We start from the raw sequence: 24912 nt of genomic DNA, 5'->3' as shown, positions 1-24912 counted from the left end.
CTAAGCTGCAGATTGAACAGATACTTTTCAACCAACAATAACATTTTTTGACAGGAAGATATGCTCTTATTACATTTTAATATTCCTTAATATTGTTATATTAGTTACATGATCTACTGTCCAGTCCATAAGGGAGAAACTTTGCTAGACTGAGTTAATTTAACCTCCAGAAATTCTGGATTCTGAACACTTGTGCACTGAATATATTGCATAGTAAAATACACTTAAAGAGCACACTGTTACAAGTACTTTAAAAGAAACTGCCTCCTAAAAAGTTGTACATACACAGATTCACTGCTGCATTCTCCACCAGTTCTCTTCCAGTCACCTTCTGCTGAGAGAAAAATGTCACTTCTTTCATATACTGATGAGCACCATGTGCAGCCTGGTAAGCTGCAAGATGATTTTTGCTGATAGCACTCCTACATCTGAAAACCTCTTGAACAGAGAAAAGCAGTGGCTGAGAGTTGGGAGTTGTTTACAGCCTGAAGATCATTGTCACGTACCAATGGCAGGCATTCTCTCAGCAGACAAAACAAGATGCATCCCTCTAACAAAATAAAGATCCTGCAGGCACTATCTGTTCTTTCCAGGACTGTTTACCACAGAAATTATTTGAAAGCAAAATACGTGGTTTGTTTCATTTCCACTTGATCTGTGATCCAAGAGGAGCCAATTGAAATGTGTCCACTATGGGAATTTCTCTTTTACCTGTACCTGCTTGTGCAGAGAGGAAGACTGTTATTTTATTGTCTTTGCTAGTTAATGGGAGAAATAAACCATGGAGCAATTCATTTATCCATCATACTGTTTAATGGTTTGGTAAAGTGGCCATTCCTTTAAAATGTTACTTCTGATTTTTGGACCTGGGCACCAGGATACAAAGTACAGAGGAAGCATGCCTATTTTAAAGCTCAAAGATAGCTGTTGTAAAACTAACCTTTCACCAAAAAAAAAAGGTTAGGATTTCCTTCCAAACAAAAAAGAAAACTGCTTTTGAAGTCTTATATTTGTTGGGGGTTTTGGTTTGTTTTTTTTAAAGTACTTAAAGCAGTTACATAGGTGATAAAGCCAAGTTTTTCTAGTAGTTGAAAGGTTGCAAATAACCAACATGTAGAGCTGTTTCCCAAATGGTTTTGTTAATTGGCCTTCTAGCCTGCGGTTTGTTGACTAAGGTATGCTCACTGGGAAATGTTAGTGTTGCTCTTCAGCAGCAGTTATTTCCTGCAAATGAACCTAACTTACCAGTTTCAACACTACCTTAGTATTCACGCCTTGAGTAATGTGTCCAGTTCTGGGCCCCTCAGTTTAAGATAGATGTTGAGATGCTGGAATGTGTCCAGAGAAGGGCAACAAAGCTGCTGAGGGGTTTGGAGCACAAGCCTTATGAGGAGTGGCTGAGGGATCTGGGGTTTACCCTGGAGAAGAGGAGGTTCAGAGGAGACCTTATTGCCATCTACAACTGCCTGAAGGGAGGTTGCAGCCAGGTGGGGGTTGGTCTCTTCTCCCAGGCAACCAGCACCAGAACAAGAGGACACAGTCTCAAGCTGCTCAAGGGGAGGTTTAGGCTGGATGTTAAGAAATTCTTCACAGAAAGAGTGATTGGTAATTGGAATGGGCTGCCCAGGGAGGTGGTGGAGTCGCCATCACTGGAAGTGGTTAAGAGACTGGATGAGGCACTTGGTGCCGTGGTTTAGTTGATTAGATGGTGATGTGTTGGACTTGATAATCTCAAAGGTCTTTTCCAACCTGGCTCATTCTGTATTCTATTCTGTACAATAGCCATCTTAACAATTTTATAACTGTCACTATTGATGGTGAACTGTGTGTGTTTCCAGGCATTCCTGAGCCCTGAAAATCCTGAGGAGCCTTATCTGGAAGGCATTGGCTTTAACTGTGTGGCTCCAGGTAAACGATTCATGCCAATGGACAGTTTGTCAGGAGGTGAAAGATCTGTGGCAGCTCTGGCTCTAATGTTTGCTATACAAAGGTAAAAAGAGAGATTTTGCTCTGTTACCCAACTGAGTAAGTGGCAGGCAGACAGACAGCGTTACACTTAGCAATGTTAAAACAGTCTGCTGGTAGAGTATGCAAACATTGCTGAAGTCGTTGTTCTTTACTTGTCATTACTTCTTGTCAAAATGTTATGATCGATTAAGTGAACCTCTGAAGTAATGAGAATGGTTTTGTAACATTTTGGTAATTAATGCAAAAATGCTGCCTCCTCTTCTGCAGTTTTCGGCCAGCACCGTTTTTTGTTCTGGATGAGATAGATGCTGCCCTGGATAACACAAACATCGATAAAGTAAGTTGCTGCCTTTCTCCTTTTACCAACAATAGAATAAAATAGGATAGAATTAACCAGGTTGGAAGAGACCTTTGAGATCGAGTCCAACCTCTCGTCCAACACCATCTAATCAACTAGACCATGGCACCAAGCACCCCATCCAGTCTCCTCCTAAACACCTCCAGTGATGGTGACTCCACCACCTCCCTGGGCAGCACATTCCAATGGCCAATCTCTCTTTCTGTGAAGAACTTCTTCCTAACATCCAGCCTAAACCTCCCCTGGTGCAGCTTGAGACTGTGTCCTCTTGTTCTGGTGCTGGTTGCCTGGGAGAAGACACCAACCCCCACCTGGCTACAACCTCCCTTCAGGTAGTTGTAGACAGCAATGAGGTCTCCCCTGAGCCTCCTCTTCTCCAGGCTAAGCAACCCCAGCTCCCTCAGCCTCTCCTCATAGGGCTGTGTTCCAAACCCCTCCCCAGCTTTGTTGCCCTTCTCTGAACACATTCCAGCAACTCAACTTCCTCCTTAAACCGAGTGGCCCAGAACTGGACACAGGACTCAAGGTGTGGTGTAGCCAGTGCTGATTAATGTTACCTTTTGGAGAAGGATGGCTACTTTTCATTACAGTTTGTTGGGATAAAGAGATCGATTATACTGTCTTAACCTGGTTTAAAATATATGGGATTTAGGACTGAAATAATGGTTGTGTGAGATGTTAAACCAGGGCTAGGTTTACATTCATACATCTCAGTGTTTTTTAATCAGTTGCCAAGCTGTTGAGGAAGAGAGGTCAGGAGTGTGAAAGCAGGCTGCATGACCACCTGTAGTGCAGTCTGACCTGAAGGTCACTTGTGAATTGCTGCTTGGATTTGGCTGTAATTTTTAAGGCCTCTTTGCTCTCTTACACTCCTTTCTGCTTCTTAGAGGTATCTGTATATTGAAAATTCTACCACTGGACTATTTATTTTATATAATTGGCCTACAAAATATTTTTACATTGACACCAACTGAGGGCTGTTGCTCTCATTTCACTCACATGAATTCTTGCTTAAAATGACTTCCTATCCTCCTCTCAATTTCTTTCCCTTTTTGACAATAACTATTCACTGTAACTTACAATAGAATGCACACAGTAAAGATTGCCAATTGTAGAAGTCAGGGAAGAGGTGATTTAATACAAGGAGATTGGCTGTAGGAGAAGAATCAAAAGGATGTCACCTGGGATTTAGTCTATGGGGACATTCCTTTCCACATAAAGGATCAAGCTGTATTTCTGCTTGCTTTAATAGTGGTGTTGTTCTCGGTAGATCTTAACAAACAAAAGCAGTTTTGTAAACACCAGACTTTTTCTTGACTTCTCAATGGAGTTGACTGTCATGGGTCAAGTACACCAGGTTTGCTTGCAGGGTACCACTTTAGTGGACAGCTGGGAAATCTCATCTACTGGTGCCTGCCAGATAGAATTCCTTCTCAGAGACTACTGACTCCATGTAGCCTTGTGAGAAGTGTTTTCCTCAACCTGAGTTTCTTAAACATTCCTTGGAATACAAGTCTATGATATGCAGATACCCATCATCCACTACTGCCAAGCAGATAATAGGCCCCAAGTTTTGTTTTAACCTTGTCCACTCTTTCAGCAATACCAAATTAGGTGTTGTGGCACAGTAATGAAAATGTCTAAGCAAGCTTTAAGGTTTGGCTCTGAACTTCTTCTGTAACGTTAAGTATTATTTTACTATGTTTTTGAAAAGCAGATGATCTAAAGATGTCTTAAAACCATTTTATTTCTCATGTTGCCCTATTTATTTCCTAACTGAATTACTGAATTCTGCAGCTAACATATCTGAGTTGTTTCCTAATGACTCCCTAATTTCAGCACGGTATAAGTCAGCCAGAATTAACTTACTGAAATCTTTGGCTTCTTCCCCAAAGGTCTCAAGTTTCATTAGAGAACAGGCCCATGAACAGATTCAGATGATAGTCATTTCACTAAAGGAAGAGTTTTATTCCAAAGCAGATGCATTGATTGGAGTGTGTCCAGAGGTAACAATTATTGCCAAATTTTAAGTAAGACACCCTGCTTTAAGTATTGATTCACACCCTTAAGTGTTACTACAGTGACTCATGTACAGAACGGTGTTGCTGAACTCCTTTCTGTTCAGGAATAAGCACAGGTACTGGGTGACTGAAACAGCTGTTGTTGTATCTCATAGTCATTTAGAATCATAGAATCAATAAGGTTGGAAATAACCTCAAGGATCATCAAGGTCAACCTGTCACCCAAGACCACATGACTACCAAACCATGGCACCAAGTGCCAGGTCCAGTCCCCTCTTGAACATCTCCAGGGATAGTGACTCCACCACCTCCCTGGGCAGCACATTCCAATGGCTAACAACTCTCTCTGTGAAGCACTTTCTCCTCACCTCCATCCTAAACCTCCCCTGGCACAGCTTGAGACTGTGTCCTCTTGTTCTGGTGCTGATTGCCTGGGAGAAGAGACCAACCCCCACCTGGCTACAACCTCCCTTCAGGTAGTTTTGGACAGCAATAAGGTCTCCCCTGAGTCTCCTCTTTTCCAGGCCAAACAACCCCAGCTCCCTTTGCCTCTCCTCACAGGGCTGTGCTCAAGGCCTCTCCCCAGCCTCGTTGCCCTTCCCTAGACACGCTCAAGTGTCTCGATGTCCTTCTTAAATCGAGGGGCCCAGAATTAGACACAGTACTCAAGGTGTGGACATTTAGGAAATGCTTCTTACAAATACCAGAGATGTTTTAAACTGTGCCATCCTCCTTCTCCTCAGAAAGATGACTTCATGTTCAGCAGAGTGCTGACTATAGATCTTACCAAATATCCAGATGGGGATGATCAGGAAACAACAGAGAAGCACAAGCGCCGTTCCGTTTCAGAATGAAGTGTGGATGATTTCAGGGCCAGGTGACAACAGCGAGAACTGAGTTTACAGCCAACAGTTATGAGTCTGAGTGTGGCTATTAGAGGTTGATAATGTTCACCTTTCACATTAAGTGGGTTTGTGAAATATTGAAGGCAGGCACTGATAGTTTTGGTGATTAGTAAGAGAACCAGAGGTGGGTATTGAAGTGTATACATTTGGTAAGCAAAGCTTTCTGAGCTGTTATGGGGTTGGGTGGTTTTGCCTTCTTTTATGGAAGGTGGTGTGTTCAGATCCATCTCCAACTGTTTTGGGGTCTTTAGCTCTTTTGCCATAAGATGACACATTACAGGTTCATATAAGCACAGCATTGTACAGAAGCAGCCTCTTGCTTTTATGAAAGGTGGTGCATTCAGCCCCATCTCCCGTGCACTCAGAGGCCTCCCACTGCTGGTCCAGACCACTAGCGTGTGTTTCTTATGTGTTGAATCCATTTACCCTCAGATAGGATTATTTCCTGGTTTTGGAAACAAGATACCAGAATCTGCCCATTTATCTTACGATGTTTGTGATGCCCAGCTAGACTTCAGTCTTCTACTGGAACTTTACAAACTTACTAAGTAACCTGCCAAAAAGCTTATGATGCATCTCTATAGATGTGAACTGGAAAAAATTCACCTTTGAGGTATTCTACCCCACTCACAAGTGGAAAGAACAAAACAGGTGTGAGTGCCATGCCATAGGCAATAGCCTGAGTGTGTTGGTTTCAGTTGGGAGCGTTAGTGTGTAGGTTTCTCACTAGTCAAGTTTGTATTTTGATAGCCACGCCTTCATCTAAGAATAAAGTTAATGAAGCTGGTTACAGAACACTATTTGAGAGGGCTTGAAGCACTTTGTCTGGCTCATGTGCCCACCTCAGTGTGTGCTGAAGAGATTTGCTTCATGGCTGTTTGTAATAATTACATCATCTTCTGGTCGTGTGCTAACTTCCTTTTGTCCACCATACTGTTCACACTCGCGTACCTGCCTCTGTTGGGCACAAGGGAAGGTGTCTGAGCATGTGGGGTTACTGCATAAGGAATGATAACACAAGCAGCAGATAACACGTTCACCTGGGTGTGTTTCAACAGCCTAAGTCTGTCTGCTCACACTGTAGACAGCTGTTTATTCAATAAAATTAGTTACTGCAAGTCACAAGTTAGCATCAGTCCCTTCATTCAAAATCCACTGACAGATGGGGAAATACTTGTGGTACTGTGAAGGATGAACAAAAGAGATGCCTCTAGGGATTGTCAAAAGGTTTTTGACCTACATCAGTCTGTGCCAAATGCAGAAGTTTCGGGTTGGGTTGTGTTTCTTTGTTTGCTAGCAACAGCTGGTTGAAATAGAAAACCAAAGTATTGAACAAGCTGAAGAAGGATGAAGGCTGCAGCTTTTAGCTACTATACATGAATGGTCTGTTGGGCTTTAAATGTTTTATTAGAAGAGCATATGCCATCATTTGAGATGTCCTATCACCTTCATTACAGAGCTTGAACAAGATAGTAAATGGTCACCAAGTTTGTTTTCAGTAAATAGTTTTCTGCTTAAGCAGAAAGAGCAAACATCCTTTAACAGGGCAGCTTGCACAGTTCTTTCACAGTGCTCAGGTACTAGTAGGAACAGGGGCTTACATGAAAGTGACAAGTTTCAGGTTCTGTCCCTTTTGACTGTAATTTAAATCCTGAGGTAAGCTGCAAGGCAATCCCATCCCATCATATAGTCTTTGGGAGGAGGGGGGGAAAAAAGCAAATCCCCAGACTAGACATTCCTACCTTCTTATTCTCATTTGTAACACACACACAATAAGCCCTTACTTCTTTCTCAGGATGCAAGTAAGTGACCCTTCAGTCAGGGGAGCTGGGGTATGAATTGTGGTTCAGAGTCTACAAGAGGGAAGAATTAGCAATAGTAAGTGGAAATCAGCAAAGGAAAGGGATTTCCTAATGAGGATCTGACCTCAGGCACAAGGTAGGGATTGCATCACTCTAGAGCAGGCCTTAAACAACTGCAGTAATTAGCATCACAACCAGCTCAGCTCATCTGATGAATTCTGTTGCAGCAACAATTTTAAGTGTTCTAAGATGATACCTCAGCAATCCAAACAAACACAACTGATCACTTCTCAAATCAGCCCAACAAAGCAAATCTGAGAGGTTAGTGTTTTACAGGTAATAGTGTACACGCTGCTAAAGGACTTAACTTTTTAAAGGCAATGTATGTATAAATAATCTCTCATGGGGAGAGGATGAGTATGGTCAATATTCAGCCTGGGTTTGCTTTTGCTTTTTATCTTTGAAAAATCCACAGCCAGCTCCTTAGTATTACATACTGAAAACCAATTATGGTTTCCAGGCTATCACTTGTGCAAAGTGTGGGGGTGTTTTCCTCTAGGGTAAAAGAGAAGTCAGTGTACATGCATTGTGTAAAATTGTTTCCAGCCAAAACGTCTTGGAGGCAGGAAGAGGCTTTCATGCCACACAAACTACCCCTTTCAGCGGCTTTAAGTCTAGAAAGCAGCATGTACCTTACTTACAGGCGTTTCCTTTTGCACACACACAGAGAACAAGCAGAAATTGGATTTGTAGCATGTCAGCTGCCAGACCCATCGCTCCTGCTCTCCCTAACAGCTCATTGTAGTGTGATGTGATCTTGGAAAACACAACAGATCAAATCCACAAGAAACAAGCAGAAAAACCTCACTGAATCAACCCTCCAGGACTGCCCGATAGGAATGTGCTGGCCTCAGAACAAAGACTGGTGTTAAACATGCTGTCTTGCAGACAGGTGAGACGCAGCTGACTCGAAAATTTCAAAGTAGTATCAATGGTACCATGGGCAGGTAAAGTAACAGCACCTCAGGAGGGAAAAAAAAATCAGCTAATGCAGTGCCTAACCTTCATCAGGTGAGTAGCTCCCCTGAAGTCAAACTGAGGAGCGAGTGGTTTCACTGAAGTCACTACAAATTGTCTACAGATACATATTAGGCAGTACCTGGTTTTAATTGTGCTGCATTAGGACTATCTGCTCTTGGAGAGAACCAACAGCATATCTGGTCATTTTAAAAACAGTATCTGAAATATTTCCATGGAAACACTGACCTATTTACAGTGTAAGCCTCCATGCAGACAGGGCATCTCCTTGCTGATTGCATCTTTTCTCCTCATGTAATCTCATGCCTTAACAGACTGACAAATGGAAATAAATACTCATGCTAAGAGTTGAAAATAGGCAGGTTATCATGATGAGCCTTCTAGAAATGTGGCACACTTCCCACTCCTAACAACTTAGGGATCTGAACCTGAAGCTTGTAAGCAGACCCTGAAGAGCTCAACTACCAGCAGCCTAACTGCAGTTCAGCCAGTAAGAACAGAAAACCCTGCATTTCAAAAATCAATGAACACAGGTGTACAAGAATCAGTTCTGACCCCATTCAAACATTGCCTCTGTTGTGGCTTCACCTTGCTAGGAGCTTGGCTCAAATGGCTCTGAAGCACAGGCAGAGAAAACTTGCACCTGCTTCTAAATGGCTCTCCAGCTAGTTTCAGTAGCGTGAAAGTGCCTGCAGAGCAACTGGTAGGACTCTCAAGTTTACATACATTATACATGTAGAGCTCTAGAAAAGAACAGGCTAAGACAACCAATTTTTATTCCACTTAAAACCATGGAAATAACTCAGCTCAAAACTTTCCACACAGCAGATAAAAAGCATCTACTGTTTCAAAGCTTCTGTGTTGGGTTTTGGTGGTCGGGGTGTTTTTCATTCAATAGAGGCTACGCCATTATGTGACTGCTTGATTCTCTTGGGAGAGTCAGGGCCGTTCCCTCCTAGCTTCCTTTTAGCACAGTCCATACATGGAGTTCCTGGGGAGGAAAGGAACAACCCTTTAATGTTGCCACATCCTTGTGCTTTGCAAACCTTTCATTGCAAGCACCAAATATTAAGATAAAAGCAAGACTGGCCAACTGAGCTTCTTGTCTTTAGACTCAATGGTAACACTGACTCCGCTGAAAAGCTGCAGCAGTTCAGTGCTCTCAGGTTCTGATACCAATCTATAAATCAAGAAATAGCTAATTACACCTCTGCCTCTAAAAGAAAGTAACTCCTGTGTGGCAATGCCTGTGGAGCTTGCAAAGGAGAAGCTTCTTTAAAAGGTCTGGATTCCTTATTCAGAGGGAGAAACTCGGTGGTGTGAGCTACTGTTCAAAGTATAGACAGCAGAGCTGGGCAGTGAAAATGAAGGGAAGGGAAATGCATCACTTTTGTGTAATACCCCACAAAAATAATACATCTAATCTATGTTAAGACTTTTTTTTACTTCCTATGTATTCCACAAGACAAGTAAATGGGTACTATCGCTTGTAAAAGAGGGTGTTATAGGAAGTGGAACTGAAATAAATTGTACTTAAGTTCTTGGCTGCTCCTCCACTAAGTGGGGAAGCCTGATGGTATTTCACTGGAAAAGGCATTTATGATTGTTTTTAATGAAAAGACATTGAAAGATCAAGAGCCTGTTGGAATTACAGAAGTAATGTCTAACTTTACACCTGCCTGCAAGTATCCTGGACCTTGTGTACTTTTGATTGTGAAAACTGGGGGTGGGGGGAGACATTTAATCACCTGCAAGGCCAAGGGCTGTTATATGCAATAATGAAAATACTCTCATACAATTCTGGTATTATTTGCAGCAGCAGCACAAATACCTTTTTAAGCTGAAGTCTTGCTTATTCCCAGAAGCATCATCACAGATACCTGAACAACACTTAGCCAGAAATTCACCTCCAGTACTACACAATTCATAGTATCATGGTATCAGTCAGGGTTGGAAGGGACCACAAGGATCATCTAGTTCCAACCCTCCTACACCCCACACTAGATCAGGCTGGCCAGAGCCAGCTGGATGGGGCCTCAACCACCTCCCTGGACAACCCATTCCAGGGCTTCACCATTCTCATGGTGAAGAACTTCCTCCTGACCTCCAGCCTGAATCTCCCCACCTCCAGCTTCATTCCATTCCCCCTAGTCCTATCACTACCTGATATCCTGAGAAGTCCCTCCCCAGCCTTCTTGTAGGCCCCCTTCAGATACTGGAAGGCCACAATTAGGTCACCTCAGAGCCTCCTCTTCTCCAGACTGAACAGCCCCAATTAAGTTTGATATTCATTCTTTTATACTTTAAGGAAGCTATTCAAAATAATTAAACACATGTTTGGAAATTGAAGCCAAAGCCTCGTGGATGTGAATATTATCTTAGTATTCTCTGATCAGCATTAGTAATTTTTATACTTTTTCCTGGAGCTTTTCTATTTGATGTCATTTTATTGATAGTTGTAAGCCAGCAGTTAACTCCTGATATGCAAAAAGAAAATAAAGAGGGTAAAGAGACTCTGTTAAGCAGGTTTGCAGAGCAAAATCACAGTGCTGCACAATAATAATTTCATTACTTTGTAAATAATACCTTCCCCCCCATCTTGAATACATTCTGTGAAAATGAGACCATTACTTACCCAATAGTGTTGTGCTGTCCACTCCATCAGCATCTAGAGAAGAGACAGCAACAGCACAAATCAACATCCAGGGCAAGGTTGTATTTAGAATCACAGAATAGTTTTGGTTGAAAAGGACCTTAAAAATCATCCAGTTCCAAGTTCACTGCTTTCTACTTCACAGTCTCACAGTATAACTAAGGTTGGAAGAGACCCCAAGGATCATCAAGTCCAACCTGTCCCAACAGACCTCACGACTAGACCATGGCACCAAGTGCCACGTCCAATCCCCTCTTGAACACCTCCAGGGACGGCGACTCCACCACCTCCCTGGGCAGCACATTCCAATGACGAATGACTCGCTCGGTGAAGAACTTTCTCCTCACCTCGAGTCTAAACCTCCCCTGGCACAGCTTGAGACTGTGTCCCCTTGTTACAGTATCACAGTATACTTGACCAGATTGCTCAAAGCTCCATCCAACCCAGCCTTAGACAGTTGGGGGGGGGGGGGCATCCACAGCTTCTGTGGGCAAACCTTTTGCTTCACCACCCTCAAAGAATTTCTTCCTTGCAAATAATCCACATCTACTCTCTCAGTTTTTAACTGTTAACCACTTACCCTATCACCACTCTAATATAAAGAGTCCCTTCCCATCTTTCCTGTAGCTCCCCTTCAAGTATTGGAAGGCTACTGTATGGTTTCCCATGAGCCTTCTCTTCCAGAAGCTGAACAGCCCAAACCCTCCCAGCCTGTCTTCGTAAGAGAGGTGCTCTAGCCCCCTGAATTATCTCCATTTTTCTCTTGGGCTGCGGACTCCATAACTGAGCACAGTACTCCAGGAGGGATCTTCTCAGAGCAGAGGGGAAGAATCACCTCCCTCAACCCACTGGCCACTCTTCTTTTGAGGTAGTCCAAGATGTGATGTGCTTTCTGGGCTGCAAGAGTACATCACTGGCACATACTCAGTTTTTCATCCACCAACATCCCCAAGTCCTTCTCTGCAGGGGTAGCTCTCAACCCATTCATTACCCAGCCTGCATTTGTGCTTGGTATTCCCTGTGACAGACTACATCTTGTCTCTCTTGATGTGACTCAACAAAGGTAAAATCACTTTTGGTGCTTACCCAGACAATAGCTGATGTGTATTGGGCAGATACATATTGGCCACTGGATAATGACGCTCTGGAATGTGCACAGATAAGATCTTCTCTACCCAACAGCTACCCCAGAAAGGGAGAATGCTGCAAAGGGTAAAGACTGCTCACCAGACTGCAGCTACCCTGGAAATAGTGGGCAGAAGCCACTGCTATCGATACTCTCTGGAATATGCATATTCACCACCTGGACACATCCCCAAAAGAACTGCATGAAAGATCTGAGCAGCTACTGGCTCGGGAGAAGGAAAAGACCTGGGCAACACTGCTCTGAAGAAAACCTAAGAATACTAGGAGAAAAAAGGACAGACACAGGAGAAAAAGATATCACCATGTAGCCTGGAGACAACAGACCAGGAGGAACCCTCTCTTCATGTCCTAAGTTCTGCCTGCTGCAACTCATGGAGGTGAAGAGGCTGCTCAGAGAAGGGCTTGGACTTGGAGTTTGGGATCGCTCCCTCCCCTCCTCTGCTGGAGGACAGCGCAACCAACAAGGGTGACCTCTCCTCCATGCCAAAGCTGCAGCTTTGGGTCAGCTGCTGCAGACCCAACATCTCCACACCAAAGCGGCTGCACCCTTCCTCCACACACCCAAACTGTCTTGGGGGATGAGGTAATAGAATTCACAGTATCACAGTATAACTAAGGTTGGAAGAGACCCCAAGGATCATCAAGTCCAACCTGTCTCGACAGACCTCATGACTAGACCATGGCACCAAGTGCCACATCCAGTCCTCTCTTGAACACCTCCAGGGATGGTGACTCTACCACCTCCCTGGGCAGCACATTCCAATGATGAACGACTCGCTCAGTGAAGAACTTTCTCCTCACTTCGAGTCTAAACCTCCCCTGGTGCAGCTTGAGACTGTGTCCCCTTGTTCTGGTGCTGGTTGCGTGGGAGAAGAGACCAAACCCCTCCTGTCTACAATCACCTTTCAGGTAGTTGTAGAGGGCAATGAGGTCACCCCTGATCCTTCTCTTCTCCAGGCTAAACAATCCCAGCTCCCTCAGCCTCTCCTCATAGGGCTTATGCTCAAGGCCTCTCACCAGCCTTATTGCCCTTTCCTCTCCTCTCTCCCTCTTCTCTCTCTCCTTCTGATCCATCCACTTTATTCTGTTAATAAACAGCCTTGAGGGCTGTTGATATTTTGGCCTCGTTTGTGCTCTAATTTCATAACACAGGAATGTTCAAAAGAACTGAGTCTCTTTCCCTCTCTGGGCTGAGACATTCCCCCAACCCAGATGCAGGACCTCGCACTTGGCCTTGTTGGACTTCTAAAGTTTTGCTCAGGCCCATCCTCTCCAGCCTGTCACAGTCCCCACGCATGGCATCCCTGCCCTCCAGCCTGTCAACCACAGCACACATTTTGGTGTCATCAAACTTGCTGAGGGTGCCTTTATCCCACGCTTCATGTCGCCAACAAAGAAGAAGTTAAATAGCACCAGTCCCAGTACCAACTTGTGAGTAACACCACTCATCACTGGTCTCTACTCATACATCCAGCTGTTGACAGTAATTCATTGAGTACAACCATCCAGCCAACTCCTTATCCGCTGAGTGGTCAATCCATCAGATCCACATCTGTCCAACTTACAGACAAGGATGTCATGCAGACAATGTTGAGTTCTTTAAACAAGTCCAGGTAAATAACATCAGTTGCTCTTCCCTTATCTACCAGCACTGTAATCTCGTTGGAGAAGGGCACCAAATTCGTCAGACATGATTTGCCACCAGTGAAACCACATTGTTTGTCACCAATCACCTCCTTGTTTCCCATGTGACCTAGCAGAGTTTCCAGAAGGATCTGTGCCATGATCTTGCCAGCCAAAGAGGTGAGACTGACCAGCCTGTAGTCCCTCAGGTCTTCCTTTTTTCCCTGTTTAAAAATGAAGGTTATGTTTTCCCTTTTCCAGTCAGCAGGGACTGCCCTAGTCTGTCACAAGTTTTCAAGCATCATAGAGAGGGGCTTAGCAACTTCATCCACTGGTGGAGAACTCTGCCAAGGCATGACTGCTGCAGCCCAGGCTACTGCCAATCCTGACTCCTCCAACCACAAGCAACAGGTCCAGCAGAGCCCCTCCATCACCTGTACTAGGAATAATGGCCTCAGTGCACTCCAGTAGTTTCCTGGACTGCTTGTAATAAGCTGTCCTGCTTTTCCCTCAGATGTCCAGTCCCTTACCAGGATGAGGGTTCATTATCAGGACCATTTTTTTCACATAACCCTTTCAACAAACCCCTTCTGTTATTTTTTTAAAAGAGAATTCACACATTGACATGAAAAAGAGTAAGCCTGAAAGTCTGCTAATGTAAAGAGTAGTTATGCACATTTGAGAACAGTTTGGTTTGGGATCTTGACTTGTACATGAGATCAGGGAGATTCTGAAGGCATTAAAGTCCCTCTTCTTGCCAGTGTTCACTGAATGGAAATAGGAACACTACAGTCTGATTGTGCAGTCATTTAGAGCTGTTGATGCCTGTTTTGGTATCAGTGGCTGCTTTGGATTACATTGGATACTGCAGGCTCAACAGGCTCTGCTCAGACTATTGTAAGTGAACATCCATGAACATCAGCGTGTCAAAGAACAGACTAACAGGCAGGCAAAGGCTAGTTCAATGTCTGAAACTGTACCCCAGCTTAGGGGTCTCCACTGCAGACAAACTTCACAAAACCTAGGTGCTATGCTAAGTTTTTGTTGGTTTTGTTTTTGGTCTTCATGGAAAATATAAAAACAGCACACCTACTTCAGTCTAAATGGAATATTCATCCAGTTACAAAACCCATTACACAATTTGGGTTTACAGCTGCAATTTTGTTTCAAGGAGGGCAGAGGGAAGGTTCCTGCTGGGAATAATTTTAAGACAAACCAGCTTCAATGACATGATAACCTGGAGCACAGCCCTATGAGGAGAGGCTGAGAGAGCTGGGTTTGCTTAGCCTGGAGAGGAGGAGACTCAGAGGTGACCTTATTGTTCTCTACAGCTACCTGAAGGGGGGTTGTAGCCAGGTGGAGGCTGGTCTCCTCTCCCAGGCAACCAGCACCAGAACAATAGGACAGAGTCTCAAGCTGCACCAGGGGAGGTTTAGGCTGGATGTTAGGAAGAAGTTCTTCATAGAAAGAGAGATTGGCCATTGGAATGTGCTGCCCAGGGAGGTGGTGGAGTCACCATCACTGGAGGGGTTTAGGAAGAGACTTGATGGTTTAGTTGGTTAGTGTTGGATGACAGGTTGGACTCGATGATCTCAAAAGGTCTCTTCCAACCTGGTTAATTTTATTCTATAAAAGAGCTGTGAAACAGGATTCTTCCCAACGTTGTTTACTCTAGTTATTTTCCTCAGTTCTCTCAATAAGCCACATTCTTATTTGGAAAACATTACATAAGTCTCTTCCCTTCTACATGCAGGGCTTTTTTTCTGGTTTTGTCTTAAAGGATTTTCATTGTTACAGCTCAGCAACTGGATGACTTGAGAGACAACAGGATGGAGAGGATGCTGCTAGGGGGAAGCAGGTGAACAGACCTACTCAGCAAAATTTAGCTCCCTGTCAAAGCAGGACTTACCTCCAGCAAAGGCACTGAGTTATTTCCCATGTTGGCATTAAACCCCCTGTACAGAATGCCATTCATGGTCACAATGCAGTATTGTTTCCCCAGCCACTCCTATTTTATTGTCACAAACCATTATCCTCACACTTGGGTGTTCTCCCCATCACCTAGCTGCATCAATCCAAACACTATTGGGTGTACCAATTTGATTTCATATTCTATGCTTAACCAGATACCGTGGCCCAACCAGCTTATCTCACCGGTTAATTCCTTCCGTTTTCTTAGTCTCTTTTACTGATATGTTGTAATTTCATATCACATAATACTCTATATACTGGAATAGTTCACATCAATAAAATGACACAGAGTAGAGATTTGAAACCCAGTGCTAACAACAGGCTTAGGAAACTGAAAGAATCCACAGCCCTTGCCAGAAAGAAATTTGGTTACAAGTCAGTCAGGTGCTCCACCTCTGCACACCATTCAGAAGCAGACATGCTGCACAGGCTGACCACTAGCTACACAGGAGGTCAAGACCTCAGACTAATTGCGGACTGCTCAGACATGGCATCCTGCTCTACAGCTATTCAAAATGCTCATAAAGATGTTACCTGGACTTTTCTGCTTGCAGATCTGAGCAGACAGATCTTGTACGTACTCCGGGAATTGTTTAAAGCAGTCCCCGTAGGACACCACTTTTATTCCGTGCAGCAGCATATCTGCCTGGAGCTTGAAAAAGTGGTCTTCATTTTCTTTAAGCACCAACATGTAATGTTCTAAATCCACTTTATTCTTTACAGCATAAAGAAAGAGAGCTTGGAATATCTGATCACGCAGAGTCTCTCCGCAGCCCAAAAACAAAAAAGACTTCCTTCGATACAGGTTTTGAAGAGCCTCCTGTCAAGAAATACAACACACAAGAGCTACATTGACATTGGCAGTCAAAAGTCTAAGACAAGAGCTGTTTAAGTATGTCACAAAAGGAAAAGCAGAGCAGACATCCCTATTGAACTGCACTAAGCATGTTTTAGGATCAGTGCAAACTGACATTTCATAAGCATTGTTTCTACCAAAAAACAACAAGTAAATTTCAAAAGCCCAAGTTGCCTTACAAAATTAAATACATGTGTGTTTCCACGAAGGAAACTATCTGTAAGTAAGGAAAATTAATACTCTTACATGTTTGACTTCTTAAAATACCTGCACTATGACATTAAGCCCAAGATCACAGAATCACAGAACGTTAGGAGTCGGAAGGGACCTCAAAGACCATCCAGTCCAAGCCCTGCCTTGCCAGAGCAGGATCACCTATACCCATACACAAGAACACATCCAGGTGGGTTTTGAATACCTCCAGAGACTCCACAACCCCCCTGGGCAGCCTGTTCCAATGTTCTGTCACTCTCACTGTGAAAAGTTTTTCCTCCAGTTTCCAGGTGTGCTGGGTTGAGGCAGCCCCCTCTCCCCACCACAGGCAGGAATGAACACTCAGACAAACGGATTGCAAAAGTGATGAAAGTTTAAATAGAAAGCAGTGAATGTTACAGAGAACCCAAAGCGCAGTGACAAAGAAAGATCCCAAAGCAAACCCAGAGGCATCCCATTCCCACCTGAGGGTACACCCGAGACCCCCAGGGCTCCTTCTTCCCCCTCCCTCTGCTGGGCTAGTCTCAGCTGGCCAGGCCTGAGACTGCCCATCCCCCTGTGGCCTTGGGCCTAGCCAGGCCCAAAGCCAGCAGACATCTCCCCCAGTTACCGGCTGAAGGAGGAGGAAGAAAAGAGACAGTGCTAGACTCCGCACTGGATCTTATAGTGGTGCAAAGAATCATGGTAGGAAATACACACAACTTCCTGTGTCCACCCCTCTGGGCTGGACTTCTGGACACAGGAAGTGAACACATCAGGGAGCACCCAGCTCAAACTGCAACACCATGGAACTTCTTATGCCTTAACTTCCACCCACTACCCCATATCCTGTCACTGGGCATCACTGAGACGAGCCTGGCTCCATCTTCTTGGCACTCACCCTTTACAAGCTAAAAGAGACCCAGCTCCCTCAGTCTCTTCTCCTAAGGAAGATGTTCTACTCCCTTAATCATTTTTGTGGCTCTGTGCTGGACTCCTCCAAGCAGTTCCCTGTCCTTGATCCAAAGCTGGTAACAGCTGAAGCCCCTACAAAGTTAATCCAAGCAATCAGGTACCAATGAATCCTCGTTGTGGTGTCTAGCATTTTGGGGCTAGTGTTCTTTTATGAGATAAATGCAAAGAACTGTAGAACTATGACATACAGCTGAGGGTTGAGATTGCCATTCACAAAGAACCTGCACACAGGAGCATACATTGCCCCAGCAAGATCACTGGCTTTCTGAACAGTACTGCTGTTCTTCAGGGCCCAGTTATTTACTCTGTTTGGTCTGACAAAGCCTCAGGTCATGTGCATGCAGTGATTCAGTATTCAGTATCACTAAGGTTGGAAGAGACCTCAAAGATCATCGAGTCCAACCTGTCACTACTGCCCACTGCAGGCTTGAACTCACAACCTTCCCATTAAGGGTCTATATGTGCTACCAACTGAGCCACTCCAGCTGAACTGAAATAATGGCAAAACACAGTTAAAAATTTTAAAGCTCACACAAACCATGACTTCAGGATCCTGAGTAACATCTTTATATCCCGAGGGATCTAGCACCATTCCACAGGGATCTGTATATAAGCCATGAATATGCAGGACTCCGTATTTTATATGGCCTCTTGCCCACTGAAGAACCTGAAGCAAATTATGTATGTTACATTCTTTCTCTCAGACTACAGTACAAAGATTCTGCAAAATTACACAGCGGTTCTAACTTAGGAAAACACTTCAAGCACAGATAACTTCTTTTGCACCTTTCTGCAGAGCAAAATTACCCAGAGATTATTATAATTACTATTTAGACAGCTTACTTTAAATTACGGTAAGAAGGTGATGGCTGATACTGAAGGCTGTTCTCTGGCTGTTTGGTCTAAGCAAGTATTCAACCAAGAAGCAAGTTCCAGACATGCTTTAACAATTAGGAAGTTTCAGCCTTAGCACTCTAAAAAGGGAAATATCTTTCAGTGAAGCTTGAGCTGCTTTCTTTTCAAATGAGTATAAAAATTTTACTGTCATACCTTATCCTTGTCTTTCAAGTCTAATGATTCCATAGGTTTACCCTGTTGCTGACCAAATATTTCAAGTAAATTATCATAGTTGGTAGTCAGAACCATTGTGCCTCTTTCCATGAGTCTCAGAATCGATTCCAGAACAACAGGATTCTGAATGTGTTGTTCTAAATTATCAAACACCTCCATCAAGCAATCCTGGAAGAAGTTGGGTTTCGTGTCCCCAGTACGCTGAAGAGAGAAAGAGAGGAATGTTTCCTAAGGACTGCATACAGCATGGTTAGTGCCTCCAACAGAAAACCCACCTTCTTTGTCTACTTAATGCCAAAGCATTTCTTTAAAAGAAGGGTTACAAAGTGTGCAAAGCATACCAATCTCAAATACTTCAGGTGCTCTGCTTTCCACTTAATGTCTATCAAAATAATAGTCTCATTTTCTCAAGGGAGCTTGCAATACAGGCATGATAAAAACAAGACTTGTTTTGCTCCAGCTACATCCTCACCCATCACTTCCAAGCTAACAGAAAGGTATGCCTTCCTAAGAGCACAGGTTGTGTTTGCCCAGAGTATCTGCTGAGACTGACAGGAACATGTAACAAATCTATAAAGCATACAGGCATCCTACTTAATAAATTGTATTACACATGGAACAAATGTTTCTTAGAAGCCTGATATAGTTACTGACATGTACCCACACACCTCGAGTCCTGTGTCCAGTTCTGGGCTGCTCAGTTTAGGAAAGATGTTGAGTTGCTGGAACATGTCCACGGAAGGGCAACAAAGCTGGGGAGGGGTTTGGAGCACAAGCCCTATGAGGAGAGGCTGAGGGAGCTGGGGTTGCTTAGCCTGGAGAAAAGGAGGCTCAGGGGAGACCTCATTGCTGTCTACAGCTACCTGAAGGGAGGTCGTAACCAGCTGGGGGTTGGTCTCTTCTCCCAGGCAACCAGCACCAGAACAAGAGGACACAGTCTCAAGCTGTGCCAGGGGAGGTTTAGGCTGGATGTTAGGAAGTTCTTCCCAATGGGAATGGGCTGCCCAGGGAGATGGTGGAATCACCATCACTGGAGGTGTTTAAGAAGAGACTGGATGAGGCACTTGGTGCCATGGTTTAGTTGATTAGGTGGTGTTGGGTTGGACTTGATGATCTTGAAGGCCTTTTCCAACCTGCTTAATTCTACTCTAACTACAAGGAAACCTCACCTTTCTCAGTATGTCTGGGCTTTTTTGCTTCCTAGTTGAGAAAAAGGTATTGATCATTAAGCCTGCTGCAAAGCATAACCATACAAGTAGACTCCTCCCAAAAGATAGGCAAAATGTAGTAATAAGCTGAGGAGAAGCTCATCATGCATTGCAAAGCACTCAGCAGATCCTACCACTTAGGAGTATGTATGTCACCCTAATTATTTCAGCTCGAAGACTTGGCAAAGCTGTTAACACAATCTGAAAACCTCTGGAACCTAAGATGAAGGGCTGAGAAACTGCATGTGTACAGACTGTCTTCAGCAAGGTGTGACCCTGAGTGCTGATAACAGCTGTTGTGCCTTCAGCAAGGTGTGACCTGCACTGCTGATTAAAGCTGTTGTGACCCTAGATTATCAGTAGAGTCACAAGGCCTAGCTGTACTTTCAGAGTATCTCTAGTTTTAGTCAGTAAAGCAGTAAATTCTCTCAGTTCCAAGAAAAATGATGGTTCACGTTTAGTACTCAAGGTTCTTGCTTGCATAAATTATGATGAAAGCTTACAGAATCAGAAACATTCAGGTTGGAAAAGACTCTTGGGATCATCAAGTCCACCCAGTAACTCTAGTCTGCAAAGTTCACCCCTAAACCACATCCAAACAACCTTTAAACACATCCAAGCTTGGTGACTCAACCACCTCCCTGGGCAGCACATTCCAATGCCTGACCACTCGTGCCCTGGAAAAAGTTTTTCTTCATGACCAGTCTAAACTTGCCCTGTTGCAGCTTGAGGCTGTTCCCTCTTGTTCTATCACTAATTACCTGCAAGAAGAGACCAGCACCAACCCTTCCACAGTGTCCTTTCAGGTACTTGTAGAGAGCAAGGAGGTCTTCCCTCAGCCTCTTTCCAACTAAACAGCTGTGGTGGGTTGAAAGGAAAGGCTGCGCTTTCCCTCCCGCACTGAGGAAGAAACCACGGCTAGGCCAGTCGGAGAAAGCAGGCTATATTTACAAGCATATATAGGAAGCAGATTACATGTAACACCACAAATACAGGTATCTTACCATATATACAGGAATACACAGCAAATAAACACGATCAGAAACCAGACCCCCAACAGAGGGGGCTTCCCCCTGTGCCCCCTTCACCCCCCTACCTCCCTTCTCCCCCAAAGAGGTAGAAAAAGAGAGAAAGGATGGTTAGCAGGGTGTGGTTGTTTGAGGCTGTGCCTTTAAGAACAAACACTGCTGGAACACACTGGCTAATGTTTTTGGTACTAGAACCAAAACATTCTGATATTCTAAACGAATTTCATTGGTTGATAAACAAAAATTCAGCTTTAGATTGTGAAGCGGTTGGAAAATTTTTTCCTCAGTTCAGTTTGGTTTGGGAGTTGGGGGAGTTTGGTGTTTCAGCCTGTTCTCCCTGCCTGCTTCTTCTGCGAACTGCTGGACTTGGCCTTCAGATAAGCAAACACTAATCCTGCATGGGCTTTTGAAGCTTGCTAACAACTCTTTTCCTTAGTAACTTGCCTTTCTCTCTCTCTAACCCCTTTTTGGGGAAAAAGGGAGGTAAGGGGGGGAGAGAGGGGGTTCCAAAGAGGGGATCCCTCCCTGAGGGAGGGATTTTTGTTGTGTTATTTGTCTTTGCTGTGTATTTCTGTGTATATATTGTAAATACCTGTATATATTGTGTTATATATAACCTGCTTTCCATATATGCTTGTAAATATATAGCTTTTGCTCTTCGACTGAGTTAGCTGTGGTTTCTTACTCTGTGGAGGAGGGAGAGCTAAGCCCTCTCTCAACCTACCACACAGGGCAGGAAAAAAAGAAGGCCTGGTACAGGAGTTAGTATCTCTTTTCTGTTAGTTGGCCAGAAGCAGTCCAGCTGAAAGGGAGAGCGGAGAAAGGAAAACTGAAGGCAAGTCCCAGCTCCCCTGGGTCTAAGACCATCACCTCCCCCTTAATTAGCCAATGAAATTCGTTTGGAATAAAAAATATTTTATAAACATTTAGCCAGTGTGCCCCTTCCTTAAAGGCACAGCCTCAAACGGTCACAACAGCCTCAGCTCCTTCAATCACTCTTTGTAAGGTGTACTCTCCAGGCCCTTCACCAGCTTCAGTGCACCCTCTCCAGCAGCTTGACATCACTCTTGTATCGAGGTGCCAAAACTGGACACAATACCCTAGGTGTGGCCAAGCTTACACTAAAACCCAAGGAACTTTCAGCCTCTCCAAAACACACAACATACTACATTATAATCAAAACGTCCTTGTTTTTCACTACCAGAAAGATTTCAAGTTCTAGAAAGCCGACAAGAGTTTGTTGCTATCAAGAGAAAAGCACATCGAAATTTCAGAGATCTGTATTAAGTGATACTCACTGGTGACATTTTCCTGATGAGATCATGTGCAACCACAAGCAGGTCTCTGTCTTTGATCACTTTTTTACGGAATTCAGCAACATCTCCTGGGTGAAGCACCTCCAGCTGTTCAGCTGCCTCAATTACAGCCTCAATGCAGCTCCTCCAGGAGCACAACGCTGGGATCCCTGGTGCTACTGCAGCACTTACCCCCGTTCCAATCACGAGAAGAAGGTCCTGAGGTTGCTTTCTTATTAGACTTCTTAAGAATTTTCTTTAAAACAGAAAACAAAAACATTTTTTCTACAGTGCATTTTCTAACTTGCCTGGAGATCTCAGGAGTGACACCGAAGTCTGCTTGTGCAAAACAGTAACCAACCGAAAGGAACCCAGCAGGGCAAGGGAGGGGATTCTCCCCCTCTGCTCAGCTCTGCTGAGACCCCACCTGGAGTACTGCCTCCAGTTCTGGAGCCCCTATTACAAGAGGGATATGGACATGCTGGAACATGTCCAGAGAAGGGCCACAAGGATGAGCAGAGGGCTGGAGCACCTCTCCTGTGAGGACAGACTGAAGGAGTTGGGGCTGTTCAGTCTGGAGAAGAGAAGGCTCTGAGGTGACCTCATTGTGGCCTTCCAGTATCTGAAAGGGGCTACAAGAAGGCTGGGGAGGGACTGCTCAGGCTATCAGGTAGTGATAGGACTAGGGGGAATGGAATGAAGCTGGAGGTGGGGAGATTCAGGCTGGAGGTGAGGTGGAAGTTCTTCAGCATGAGAGTGGTGAAGCCCTGGAATGGGTCGTCCAGGGAGGTGGTTGGGGCCCCATCCCTGGAGGTGTTTAAGACCAGGCTGGATGAGGCTCTGGCCAGCCTGATCTAGTGTGGGGTGCCCCTGCCCATGGCAGTGTGGTTGGAACTAGACGATCCTTGTGGTCCCTTCCAACCCTGACTGATACTATGATACTAAGTTCTTCAGTTCCTCACAGAATGGTGTTGGCAGCCGTTCACAGTCCTGCCCAAACCAACAGCACACTTCAAGCATTGTTCATACCCCGCCATGGCAGGGGGGTTGACTAGACGATGTTTAAGATCTCATCCAATCCAAACCATTCCACAATAAGTATGTTACGACAAAAAATGGCAACAACTTCAAATCACTACTGCCTTTGAAATCCAAACCGACAATTACCACTTTTGAGTCCACCAGGCCAGCCAAACACCGTTTCAGATGAAATGTCAAAAAAAAACCCCAAACCCAAAAAACAGTCAAAGGACTGTCCAACGATTTACTTCACACATCTGACAGAAATTAACTAGAACTCTCTCAAAAGGACAAGCCACAGTATTTCACACACACAAGATTTTGGTTTTACGGGAACAAGCAGTATCTTAGTTTCATGTTATTGTTATTGTAGGATACATGAAGATAAGAATAGTGGTGCTTATAGAAGTGAAGGATTCTCCTAGCCCACTACTCAGATGTTATTAACCACAGATCATCCTCAAATGCGTATCTGGTTATATATCAGCACAAGAAACCGTCAAGAAATTCTGGCAACGCTTGGGCAAAGCTAAGAAAAAGCATTTAAAGCACACAGTGAAATCACAGTTTCAGTAACACAGAACCTTGGAATTCCCCTGACTTCCAAAACTACCTTTACAGGATTTTAATTCCCATTAATCTGGTAATACAGATGTTTAGCACCTCTTATTTCATTATCAGCTGAAATGAGCTAGCTAAAAGTACAATGTTTAACTTGAAATGGCTTCAGGCAAAGCAATTCATAAACATGTAGCTAATGCCTACAAATAATACATTGCTGATAACCCCCATGCCTTCCTGCTACCTTCAGCACAAGCTGCTTCCTCTCAACAAGTGTATTACTTACTCCTCATGAACAGCTTAACCAAGTATGAAGCAGTTGGTCAGTGGTGAAACAAGTTTCTGGGATCATTTCAGGTTTCCAAGCACAATGCTGCTCTCATACCCAGTTTTCTAGTAACACATTCCACTGTTTTCAGGTTCTCATTAAGACACAGTTTTGTCTAACCTTTGCAATGCAAGTTACCTGGATTTCTCCTCACTTCTGATTATTGATCGTTCTGATGAATCCATCACTGAGCTCTAAGTAAAACAAAAAGTAAAGTAATTCTTAATGCTTCTGCCTTGAAAAAGGACAAAATTATACCCAGATCTATTCACATTTGATATTTATTCTTATCAAGTATCTTAAAATCAAGACTCTGTATCGCAGTACATTAGAAGTTGGAAGGGACCTCCAGACATCATCAGGTCCAACCCCTCTGCCAAAGCAAGATCACTTATAGTAGTCTGCACAGGAATGCATCCAGGTAAGACTCTACAACCCCTCTGGGCAGCCTGTCCAGTGCTCTGCTGTCGGCGACAGAGACTGGAGTCAATACAGAGACCAATAGGATGGAGTATTGTTCCTTTATTGTTCCAGTATTGTAGGACGATAGTGCGAGCATAGTGAGTATAGCACAGTAGAGAAGGTAAAGTAAAGCAAAGAAGTGTGTATCAAGGGAACTTCTACAACTCATATAAACTCGGAGAGCCTCGTTGGCATAGCTTCATTGGTTCCCACGAGTGACCACACATCACACTGTTATAGATTATTGGTCCAACTACTACTGACAGGCGAGGTGGTTGATGCAGGTGCGTGTCCTGCTGTTCCCAGATAACTTTCTGTGTTTATAGCTACCAGTGCCCTGCTTTAGTTACATGCTGCAGGCACAGCACTGTTTGGTGCACTGCTAGCTGGCTCTGCACTTATGCTGAGCATGGCCTAGCACCACGTCAGGC

The 24912-nt window shown here is 44.1% G+C and overlaps 2 protein-coding genes across 3 annotated transcripts in view; one reads left to right on the top strand and one right to left on the bottom strand.

Moving 5' to 3' along the window:
• Positions 1-5612, top strand: part of SMC1B (structural maintenance of chromosomes 1B) — a 39673-nt gene extending 34061 nt beyond the window's left edge. Inside the window, exons 22-25 of one of the 2 annotated variants that reach the window (XM_054173912.1) lie at positions 1839-1990; positions 2236-2305; positions 4222-4332; positions 5091-5612. In XM_054173912.1, coding sequence (XP_054029887.1) covers positions 1839-1990; positions 2236-2305; positions 4222-4332; positions 5091-5201 — 444 coding nt within the window. In that variant the 3' untranslated portion in view covers positions 5202-5612. The remainder of the gene's footprint in view (positions 1-1838; positions 1991-2235; positions 2306-4221; positions 4333-5090) is intronic. The other variant, XM_054173913.1, reaches the window with a different exon arrangement.
• A 2878-nt stretch (positions 5613-8490) lies between these two features.
• On the bottom strand, positions 8491-23147 carry FAM118A (family with sequence similarity 118 member A). The gene is given in 8 exon segments (XM_054173780.1): positions 8491-9083; positions 10728-10760; positions 16020-16305; positions 18047-18175; positions 18559-18780; positions 22114-22396; positions 22398-22446; positions 23111-23147. Coding segments are annotated over 8 exon segments (1143 nt in total). The 3' UTR covers positions 8491-8979.
• Positions 23148-24912: the final 1765 nt, after the last annotated feature.

This window comes from Dryobates pubescens, chromosome 27 (genome assembly GCF_014839835.1).
Source record: "Dryobates pubescens isolate bDryPub1 chromosome 27, bDryPub1.pri, whole genome shotgun sequence".
Classification (NCBI taxonomy): domain Eukaryota; kingdom Metazoa; phylum Chordata; class Aves; order Piciformes; family Picidae; genus Dryobates; species Dryobates pubescens.
The sequence above is the reverse complement of the archived record's forward strand: the minus strand, read 5'-3'. Positions and strand labels throughout refer to the sequence as shown.